At 43.6% G+C, this 11,082-nt stretch overlaps 1 protein-coding gene across 4 annotated transcripts in view; it reads right to left on the bottom strand.

Moving 5' to 3' along the window:
• Positions 1-517: 517 nt before the first annotated feature.
• TRIT1 (tRNA isopentenyltransferase 1) overlaps positions 518-11,082 on the bottom strand; it is a 42,906-nt gene continuing 32,341 nt past the window's right edge. For 2 of the 4 annotated variants that reach the window (XM_049618695.1, XM_049618697.1), the window contains 8 exons: positions 10,072-10,214; positions 8,219-8,330; positions 7,737-7,849; positions 7,412-7,489; positions 4,513-4,622; positions 4,059-4,176; positions 1,405-1,601; positions 518-805 (listed from right to left, as the gene is read on the bottom strand). In XM_049618695.1, coding sequence (XP_049474652.1) covers positions 1,432-1,601; positions 4,059-4,176; positions 4,513-4,622; positions 7,412-7,489; positions 7,737-7,849; positions 8,219-8,330; positions 10,072-10,214 — 844 coding nt within the window. In that variant the 3' untranslated portion in view covers positions 518-805; positions 1,405-1,431. Of the gene's footprint in view, positions 806-1,404; positions 1,602-4,058; positions 4,177-4,512; positions 4,623-7,411; positions 7,490-7,736; positions 7,850-8,218; positions 8,331-10,071; positions 10,215-11,082 lie in introns of those variants that run through there. The other 2 variants (XM_049618696.1, XR_007455043.1) reach the window with 2 other exon arrangements.

Raw genomic sequence — 11,082 nt, 5'->3', positions numbered from 1 at the left:
TTATGGCCTTTAGATATTCTCTTCCCTAGACTGGTTGTTTGTACAGTATGAACAAAGCTCCCTGAAAGCAAGAATGACGTCTCATTTTATCTCTGTATTCCCTCTAGCCTCACATATGGCAGATTCTTAACAAATAAAATATTACTTGAGTGGAGTTACTGCTTAATGGATACGCCTTGTTTGGGGTGATGAAAAAGTTTTAGAAACAGAGGTGACTGTTTTATAGCATTGTGAACATAATCAATGTTGCTGAACTGTAAACACAAACATACTTAATTTTATACTAAATACATACATATACTCAACGTTGCTGGAAATCACAAATCTTCAATAAAAGACCCTCTCCAGAGGTCTTCGAGGAATATACTAAGTGCTCAATAAACATTTGCTAAATAATGAATAGACAGCACGAACATATGAAGGATGTCAAGACTGAGAAAAGGCTATCATGTTGATAACACAGCCTACTGTGTATAAACTAGACATGGAATATACATTTTTTAAGCACTAAAGAGACTCTTGGGAACTTTTTCTTTATTTAACTTTCAAAAAATATATAGACTCCTAAGCCAATAGAAAGACAGTAGTGACAGTAATTATCACCAGGAAGAGTGCAACAAATGTTGAAGTCTTTAGTTTTCAAGCACCACATCACGACCACCTCCTTCTCTCCTTCTCTGTGGAATTCCAAGAACTGGTCGAGTTCACTTAATCTTCTCACTGGGGCTGGTCCTTTCCTGCCATTCACTCAAATCCAGAACTCCTGATCTGTGGCTCACAAGACTTCCTTCATCTATAAAAGTATCTGGAAAGGAGATATTTTTAGCCAGAGTCAGGGACATAAAAACTTCTTTCTAAAGGGATATAGGGAATTCAGTGTTCATTACCAGAAAGATCCTCAAGTATAAAAAAGTACAATCTGCACCTCTTTTAAAAATAGAACCTTTAAGGTTAAAAGGGGAAAAAAAATCCCTTCCCAAAATCATCATTACCAGACACACCAGCCAAACAAGAAGCTAACAAGACCTGCTGTTTCCATGACAGAGAACATGAGACTTTAAAACTACACCACAGGGGCGCCTGGGTGGCTCAGTAGGTTGAGCGAACGACTTCGGCTCAGGTCACGATCTCGCCCCGAGTCGAGCCCCGAGTCAGGCTCTGGGCTGACAGCTCAGAGCCTGGAGCCTGTTTCAGATTCTGTGTCTCCCTCTCTCTGACCCTCCCCCGTTCATACTCTGTTTCTCTCTGTCTCAAAAATAAATAAACGTTAAAAAAAAAAAATTAAAAAAACAAAAACAAAAACTACACCACAGAAGAAAAAAAATGGTGGGGGCTTTCTGCATAGCACTCCTCAGCCCAGACAGGGACACAGACATAACCCTCCCTCCTGAACTGGATCCCTACCTGTGCAAAGGCTCCGGGACATGTCTCTTAAACACTGGATTTCAGCTCTTTCTCATTCTGCTCTGGGGATCCTTTCTCTTTAAGCTCTTTGTCACAGTCTGGAGAAATACTCTGATTTTCTATTGCAGTGACAGCATCTGAGTCCAATCTTCTTCTTTTCTTCAGCTGGTGCAAGTGGGATTTGGATTTTATATGTGCTGAGACAAAACAATAACAACAACAAAAAAACAATTCATTAGAACTTTCTAAATTTTTTTTTAAGGTTTATTTATTTTTGGGAGACAGAGCAGGCATGGGGGAGGGGCAGAGAGCGAGGGAGACAACAGAATCTGAAGCAGGCTCCAGGCTCTGAGCTGTCAGTACAGAGCCCAATACGGAGCTTGAACTTGCGAACCCCAAGATCATGACCTCGTGACCGGAGCCGAAGTTGGATGCTTAACCAACTGAGCCACCCAGGTGCCCCTCCTTAGAACTTTCTAGAATCAATCCTAGAAGCATAAGAATTAACTATACAATCCTTTTCTTTAACAATAACAGGATCAACACATGTGCTGGTATAGCTGCTTAGCATTTTTAAGGGAAGCATCAAGCATACCCTGCTGGGTCCTTTATTTACATCACTAATCCTCACAGCAATCTTGCAGGACGGTATTATTCAGCTCATTTGATACAGGACAAAACTGAAGTTCACAGAGGACTTACATTTTGTCCAAGGACACATAGCAGGTAAGTTCTTCGGCTCATCTATAGCTCAAAAAGAGCCCCAATTTTCCAGATTCGGGGCTGTAGATGCACTTTTCCAGCATGGGGCTTCCTGTTACAGATACATTACCTTTCCACTCACTCAGCTAAAAATGCCAAATCCAGGTCCTTGTCTGCATCAGCCCCCGAGCACCCAGAGCTGTCCTTTCCACTTCTTCCCTGCTCACACACGTTGCCCTCCTGGTCTGACATCCCCATGCCTGGGTCAGATAAGCCATTCGAATGACTAACTCACAAGCCTCACATTCTCCAAGCACACAATGCTCCAGAGAGATAACGGGAAGCATTCTTCTCTGACGATCCCTTTGGAGAGTCCACAGAAGCAGTAAAGCTGAAAGGCCACTGCTTCCTGGTATCAATCTCTGACCTCTCACCCCAAAGACTGTTCCCACCCTCTAACTAACTCATACAACCTTCTTTTTATTTTTTCTTTTTCAAGGAAATCTTATTTGGAAGCATTTGAAAAGAAGATGACTAGATTAAATGCTCTTTGATATATATTAAAAACATCATTTTAAAGGTTTTGGAGCAAAAAAAAAAAAAAAGTAAAGAAGAGGTTAGAAGTCAAAGAAAAGTTTATGTGGGGGAAAAAGTCAGCTTTATTCTCCAGCTAGAGCCTAAGGCAAAAAAAGTGGGGGGAGGCGGGCTTCTGGCCTGGCTCTCCACGGCAGCAGGGGATGGGAGCAAGGACTTGACAGATGGCACTATAGAAGGGCTCACACAAGCTAAGCTCACAAAAGGCTCACAAATGTTGCTTCTTTAAGGCTATCCCTGAAGGACATTCGACAAATCGAACCACTAAGTTTCCTTTAGAAAAAACAATCAGACACTCTCTTTCTCTTCCCCTTTCATCATTATAAACCAACGACAATCGAGGCTTCTTCTGCCGCTTGAGCAAATCACAGCCATCCCCAGTCTCTGACAATGGCGTTCATTTTGCCAGCGTTACCAGTTAATAGAAGTAATCATTCTGTTGGTTGGAATGAGGAGAAAACCCCATTTCTATGAGAATCCCATGCAAGGCAGTACTCGGAACAGAAGGATTCCAGCCACTGGGTATAGTACAAGCCCTACTGTGCTCAAAAGGAGTGAGCTTTAAACCAGTTTCCAAATACAGTGTGAGCTGAAGGCTTGGAGGCCCCGGGCCTTTGTGGGCTCTGACCGGAGGACCAGAGGAATCGGACAGGGGAGTGCGGGTGTGAATCTGTGGCAGAGGTGGATCCAGGCTCTGAGAGGGAAAGGGAGCTTTAGGGCAGGGCCGCCGCTGGGTGGTCATGAGTGCCTTGAAAGAAGACAGCACCCTTTGATCACCGATCACCATCTTTATCCGTGTGGGACAGTCAGCTGCCACCGCTCCTCTCAACACTCTCCATCACAGGCTCAGCATCACCACAGCTTCAACACAATACCCTAACAGTTACCAAAGAGACCCTGCTTGCAAAGGGTGTACTCAGGAGGAGCACGTCCTCCCGCCTCCCCACAGCTGGCTCTGCGTCTGGGTCTCCTGGGTGAGTTGGCTGGCTTCCCTTATACTCCTACCTCACCCGCACTGAGGTCTAAACATGAAGGGCCCAGAAACTCCTAGGAGGTAGGATCAGGAAAGTCAAAGGAGCTCTGGAAAGTTAACTGCAGTCCCCTCAGTATAAAATATCTACTCTAGCTGAAGTTGGAGGGCATACGACCTTCCTTTAAAATTCAGAATACACAGATAACTCTCCCACGGATATGGGAAAGTGTCCATGAAATTTGAGTACGTAGGCTCTTAGAGGAATCTGGCCGTCCCTTTATTAATAAGCAGACCCCAGCATTCAACCTACCAAAGACCTTAAATTGCATGAAGTCACTGTGAACCACCCTTAACAGATGTCTCCATGCCCTTCCCCAGACTCTACCTGCCCATTCACGGTCCCCAATGATGATTCGATCACAGAGGTCACACATGTGATAACTTCTCTTGTTCTCCATTTCATTGCATGGCATCTTTACTGGAGCAGCTAGAGGCTTGTGGCCCTGAAAGAACGGGGTTGGGGGAGTGGGGGAGATGGGGGGAAAAGCAACTGAATCAAAGAGATTTGGATGTTATTCTCTGATATTAAGGGGAGTGGGATTTTCCCAAGATTCCTTTTTCTCATTCCAGAGAGCAGGTAGATATGACGGACAGATTTTAGCAACAACCTTTCTAAATGTGAAAGCAGAAACACAGCCTCCAGGGATCTAAAAGCAGCTAGCGCTTCTGCTCTATTCCATGGAAAAGAAAACTTGGTTCCCTGACATACCAACAAAGGTGCCAGCTGAGGAAAGCCCTCTGAAAGCCAGACAAAAGGCAGTACTGTGATTAATAATCACCTGGATGAAACTCTGCACGATTTCAAGAGCAGGTTCAAGAACAGATTCCTCCCACTTCGAGACATCAGATACTTCTAAGCCATAGACTGGGGGGACACTGGGACCAGGTCCTAATAATGACAAAGAGAAGACGTGACAGGTCAGCCTCTGACACCCAATCCATTCTGCGCCCAGGACTCCAGAATCCTCAAGAGAAATATATGGAGCCAAAGGAATAAACATGCTGACCATGCCATCCATTCTAACCAGAAATATGAACAAACAGCTACATGCAATTCAAAAATGACCTAGAAGGCTCACTGATCTGTAGTCAACAAGTCTAGCTGTATAATCCAGACTTCCAGAGACAGGATCTTCCAGATCAGTCAGAAAAACAGAATGGAGTAATAGCTCTAGTGATATAAAGACAGCACGTCACAGGAGTAAATAAACTAACAGCTTGAAGTAAATGCCTGTTCTAAGTTCCCTATCATCTTACAGTGATGTTGCTCTTGTGGCAAGAGAGTTCAAAGCTTTCTTGAGGAACAGGCACTAGTCTCGGGTTTGTATATATTCCCTCAGCAGTACGGCATTCATGAAACTCATTGACACCATACCGATAATCGGGGACCGGGAACAGAAGAATTATCAGCCAATGAGCCACTAAATCTGAAAACTAGAAAGCCTTGAAATTGAACTAGTTGAGCCCCTTTCTTTTAGGAAACAGATCTACAGGAGTATTCAAGAAAACATCCTTTGGTAAACACTTCTGAATGGAGAGGAGACTGGAGACCGCCTAGGGTACAGCTACAGGCGTTTCATCCACTGGAGCCAACCATGTTAGGTCTCCGCTGGTAGCCTCCCCCATCTATAGACACACTACATTGCCTTCCACCGCTAGGTTAAGTCAGTTGCCTAAAGGCAAAGAGCATCTCCCCATGGACAAAAACATCAAAGTCCTTAGGATGCCAACGGCTGGCAGGTGCTGGCCTTTTGATTGTGCCAACCACAAATAAGATTCTTCATAAAATGGCCTGGGCTGCACCTGCCACCACACGGAAAGGTGAGACCAGGAGGGTGCAGGCAGCATCCACAGCACACCTGGCCTTGGCTAAGCTCTGCACCTGTTTTCAGGCCACTCTATATTTTCCTTTCCCCTCTGAGTCCTTTGTTGGGCTTCTGTGCCCTGTCTAAGCACCTTTCAACAAGTTCTCGGCTCCCAGCTGCTATTTCTGGCTTGGGTCCAAGGCCAAGTTGGGGCGGGGAAGTCCCTCTGGCTTCTTGCCAGAACCATATCCCCGCAGACTAGCCCCGGCCAATCACACTCAGCTCCTGGTTTACAAGGCAGCTGCGCCTTTCACTCTAGCACCAGGACTGTGCCGACATACACATGAATGAGGAATGGGCAGATGATGCTCTGGGCCATCAATCCCTCCGGACTCAGAGATGGGGGAGTTACTGTGGCTTTACCACAGGAGGAAGTTTCAAATCATTACAAAAAAACATCTTTTGTTACAGATTAATTGTTAGCCCTGGGGAGAAGAGAAGCTGCATTAGAAATCTGTAGTAGTGAGTGTCCGTTGACGCAATTCAATTTCAATTTTAGCTGAAGCAAAGAATTCACCTATCTAAAAGGTCATGCAGAGAAAACAGGGTAAGGAGAAGGAAGTATATAGAGCTTGATGGTGCCAGAACTATGCTAGAGAGGTCTGGCAGAGAGCAAGAGCAGGAGAAAGAACTGTAGCGATCGGTGGTCAACAACATGGACCAAGGTGCTTGTGTTCAGAGACACTAAAGAGCAGAGCGGAGGCCTCAGCTGTTCTTATCTATAACTGAAAGCAGAAGTCTAATGGCAAAAGGTAAACGGGATGATTTAGAAGCATATTTAAAAAGTGCCTATAAGATAGAGTTGGTGTTTCACTGGTATTCAATCTCTTTTAAATCAATCTCCATTTGGCTCATAACCACACCATTTCTTACCTGAGGCCCAATACCAATGCTGTCTAGCTAAAGTTATAGCTACAGGAAACAAGAAGAGTGCTATGAAGTACAGTGTGTGTGGGGGGGGGGGTGGGGGGGGGGGGTCAGGCCTGCTTTCAATACAGCTTATTCAGCTGGCAGGTTTTTGGCAAGATATTTAACTTCTCGAAGCCTCCATTTCCTTATCTGCAAAAATAAAAGAATAACACCTATCCCGCAGGCTCAGAAATATATGTTTAGCACCAAATTTAGCGTCAAGGACACAGAATAGGGTCAAATAAACAAGAATTTCCTTCCCTGTTCCTTAAAAGTGCTCTTCAACTGAAGCTAAGGCTGCAGCATTCTAAAGCACCACGTACCTGAAAATGAAGGCGATGGAGGGAGAGCTGGTGACGGTCTGACTCTACACTGCTCGTCTGGCCTAAGAACCATTTTTCTTTTTCTTTTTTTTAAAGTTTATTTATTTCTTGTAATCTCTACACCCAACATGGGGCCCAAACTCACGACCCCGAGATCAAGAGTCACATGCTCTTCTGACTGAGCCAGCTGGGTGCCCCAGAACCATTTTAATTAGGAGAGTGTTCCTATAGAAAGCTGACTGCACTTCAGGTACAAAATGTGAAGCTAAAATCAACCCTGAGCACTGACTCTGCTAAGATGTTGCTATTATGCTCTTGCCTGTTTTGCAGTCAACACCCATGTGTTCAAGGTGTAAGGCGGAACACATGGGAAACACATCTTTCCTCACTGGAAAGATTTAATTTGTTCTCTGAGACATTACAAAAAAGTATCCCTAGACAGTCATTTATGCGGTGGACCCTCCCCCAGATCAGGTCCCCAAGTCTTAGAACAGGTCCAGAAACTAAAGTTCCTTTTCCGGGCGAGGTGAGGACATCTATTGGAAACAGACCCAGGGGATAAGGAAAAACATGAGACTTACTATTCAAAAAGCGGTTTTTAACCCATCGGTTTTGCTTCCGGGCATATCTCTTGGTCACCTGTTTCAGAGACTCAATACCTGAAAGGCAAAGTAGATCTAAGAACCTGTAAGTTCTCACCCAGATGAAAGGCAAGCCCTCCCAGCCCAGAAGAAGAGAAAATGAACCATAGCAGCACACTGGAAGACACCTGGTAGACAAGAATCTCAGTTCTGAGCTGAAGGCCATTTGGGACTCTTCTGGCCTCAGCTCTTTCTCAGACCATACCAGCAGGATACTGTGGCACCCAAGGATGTCCAAGGCTAGGTTTAATGGAGGAATTCACACCTTTCTTTAGGAGCTGGTTACTGGTCTCTGGTGTGCATTTTCCCTCAGTGACCAGGTACTCATGAAATTCCTTGAAGCCAATGGATTGGAAGATACCATGTTGATAGTCCTGCCTGGGAATAGGAGAGCATCAGCAGATGAGCCATTGCATCTGAGAGCTAGCAGGGGCCTTGGAGAGGATCTAGCCATTTCATCTCATAGATGAGAAACCGAGACCCTGCCTCTCTAACCACCTTCCTCCACCCCACCCCGACCCGCACCAGCTCCCTGGTTAATTCCCTTGAAAATTAACTCCCGAGAATGTCTGACAGATTAGAAAGTGCAACTGTTAACAAGTACACCAAACCTCCTTCCAACAAACCTTGCCAATGCCAAGGACAAAGGCTAATAATAAACAAGTAGATCCAAAGCCAGTACATTTATGGTCTTTTGACCATAAGCAAGGGATGGAGAGTAGGTCAAAGTAATAGCCAAATCCTCACCTGTTTTCTGCAACTTTCTTCTGATTATAGCGCCTGTGAAAGTCTCTTAGTTCATCCAAGAGCCCAGCAGCAAGCATGTCATCCACTCTCTTATCCAAGCGCTCATCTAGAACTTCAATCAAATTAGCCCATCAACCAGCAAGTCTGTCACAGGTGCCCACTAGACACTTACACGATGAATGGACGGGCTGCCACGAAGAAGAACATTTGTTCAAGTGGAAGAAAGGGTTCACACTCCAAAGATTATAGAATAATTCATATTATTTTTATCATACTTAAGACTCTGCACTTCAATAAAACAGCCAGAATGAAGCACGTGTCTTATTATATAAAGAGAAGCATACAATTATAGCTATTAGGAAGGACAAATATTTTATTATGGAATGTGTATTCATTGTTTACTTTAGAGGCAGCTGTGAGACCCCTGGTTTACTCTTCTTACTTTTTTCCATTATATTTGTTACTCTAACTTGGTGTTATTTCACATTTAAGAACTTTCAGATAACACCTTGGGTAGGAACAAAAACTTTAATCCAAGCCCATCCGAGGTACACTGTGAACTACTGAGCCAGACAAAGGAGCAAAGGGTAAGGGGTCATAATCATTCAGATGTGGAGGTCAAAGACAGCTTCACTATGAGTCAGATTCCATTATTTTATGCTGAACTGCAATACAGGTTTTAATTTTAAAAAATCCATTAAATATTATCTTTTTCTATAAACTTGCACCTGAGATTAATTTAACCACAAATTTTCATCATTTCCATCATGCTCTACATTATCTGCCATTGCTACTTCTCAGCCTGCAGTAACAGTAACCTTTTTTCCTATCTTCCTAAAAAGTTTGCATTTATTAAGGACTTATCGCATGTTAAGCACATTCTGAGCACTTTGTGTGTATTATTTCATCTAATCTTCAATGAAGATGTATGTATTACTACTATTATTTTATTATCATTATTTCTACTTTACAGAATAGAAAACTGAGGCACAGGAAGGTACACTAACTTGCCTTAAAATTCACATAGCCAGAAGATGGTGGAGCAGGGATCTGAATCCAGTCTGGCTCAGAGACTGTGCTTTTAATCGCTACACTATACTGTTCACATATACTAGACCTAGCTCATAGGTTACCTTTAAAAATGGGTCCCTGGATGCCCCCAGAAGAGTGCTCATCATCCCTTGTCTGTGGCCTCACAGCACTTTCTAGCCCAGCATTTATCACAATGTAGGATCTAGCTTGTTTGCACCCCGCTGGACTGGGAGCTCCTAAAAAACAGGCACTGTCTCATATTCATCTCTGAAATCCAAGTACTCTGCAGTGTACTTGACATTTCATTGAAAGCTTACTGAATGCTAGCTGGATGAAGTTAGTACTATCACAGGGCATGATCATCTTTAGCAAAAGAAAAGGAAACAAAACAAAAGAAACCCCATAATCAGGCTAGCTAACTGACTATCATACCCATTTCTCAGGCCTGCTGCTTCTAGAATAATCAGTGATACAACCTCCATCCAGCCAATCCAGGGAGTCAGACCTCCTACTACAGAGCCTTCCTTCTCTTTCTCTTCAGACCTTCCCTGGATGGCAGTCTCGTACTCACGCCACCATCTCATCTTATCCAGCCTCGCTATCTTAGCCTACTGCCAGCGCTATCCTTCTTTCCATTCCAGACAGACACCCAGGGGAAGGGAACAAAGTACCTCATTAAGTCAATGAATAATGGTAATTAAATGAATAGCTAACACTTGTTTAGTGCTTATTACGAGCCACTCATGGTTGTAAGTATTTTCTACATAGTAATATAATAAGCTCTATCTCAGATGGACTCTAAGGCATCAAAGGGCTTTTACCTGTCTGGTCAGCATGAAGCCAGAGGATGCAAAGGTTAGGGAACTTCAGAGGGCCTCCAAGGGGACCACCACCTTCCTCTGAGTGTTGACGATGAAGAAATTCACTATGAGAGATTCCCGTTTCTTCAAACACTTGCAAGCTCCTAAGTCATTTAAAAGGGGGGAGGGCACACCCATAAAAACCATTAGAAAATACTGATTCTCAAGTGAAACAAGGAAAGAGGCTATTTATACAGAACACTTTCATTGCATAAGCTCCCAAAGCCATGCAGGAATCCTGGGACTCCTGGGTGGCTCAGTCGGTTAAGCATCCATCTTCGGCTCAGGTCATGATCTTGCGGTTGATGAGTCTGAGCCCCGAGTCTGGCTCTGTGCTGACAGCTCAGAGCCTGGAGCCTGCTTCAGATTCTGTGTTTCCCTCTTTCTGGCCCTCCCCCCACTCATGCTCTGTCTCTGTCTCTCTCTCTCAAAAATAAATAAACATTAAAAATATTTAAAAAAAAGAAACAATGCTAAAGAAAACTTAGGATAAAGTAAGAATAATACTATTCTTCCAAACATACTAAATTAACTTTTCTGAAATCAGTTAGGTTCAGAAACAACAGGCTTCTTCTACACAGATAGAATGGGACTCACTCACCCTCAGGTAAGCAGTAAAAGAGCTTATTTGGGAGACTGTTACAAGCCAACAAGCCCAGTCTCGCTGGGATGCCTTTCCCACAGTTACAAAAGTATGTTGTATATCCAGCTCATCAACTTTCTTTTTAAATATGTCTAAAGTTAATGAAGAACATGTCTAACTAATTTAGTACTCTACTAGCACAAAGATCATTGAAGAAAGAACTCACATGCTTATTCTTAAGCTACCATCCAGCCTGTCCGTATCTATTATGTTATGCAGCACTAAGTAATTTAACTCTCAAATTTATACTCTACCACTCTGGGTGATTGCAACATATTAGCTTGAAAGTGATCCTTCCCTTCCTGACCCAATTCTACTTGTGTGAAATT

This window comes from Panthera uncia (assembly GCF_023721935.1).
Source record: "Panthera uncia isolate 11264 chromosome C1 unlocalized genomic scaffold, Puncia_PCG_1.0 HiC_scaffold_4, whole genome shotgun sequence".
Lineage (NCBI taxonomy): Eukaryota > Metazoa > Chordata > Mammalia > Carnivora > Felidae > Panthera > Panthera uncia.
Note: the sequence above shows the minus strand (reverse complement) of the source record. Positions and strands in the feature narration are given on the sequence as shown.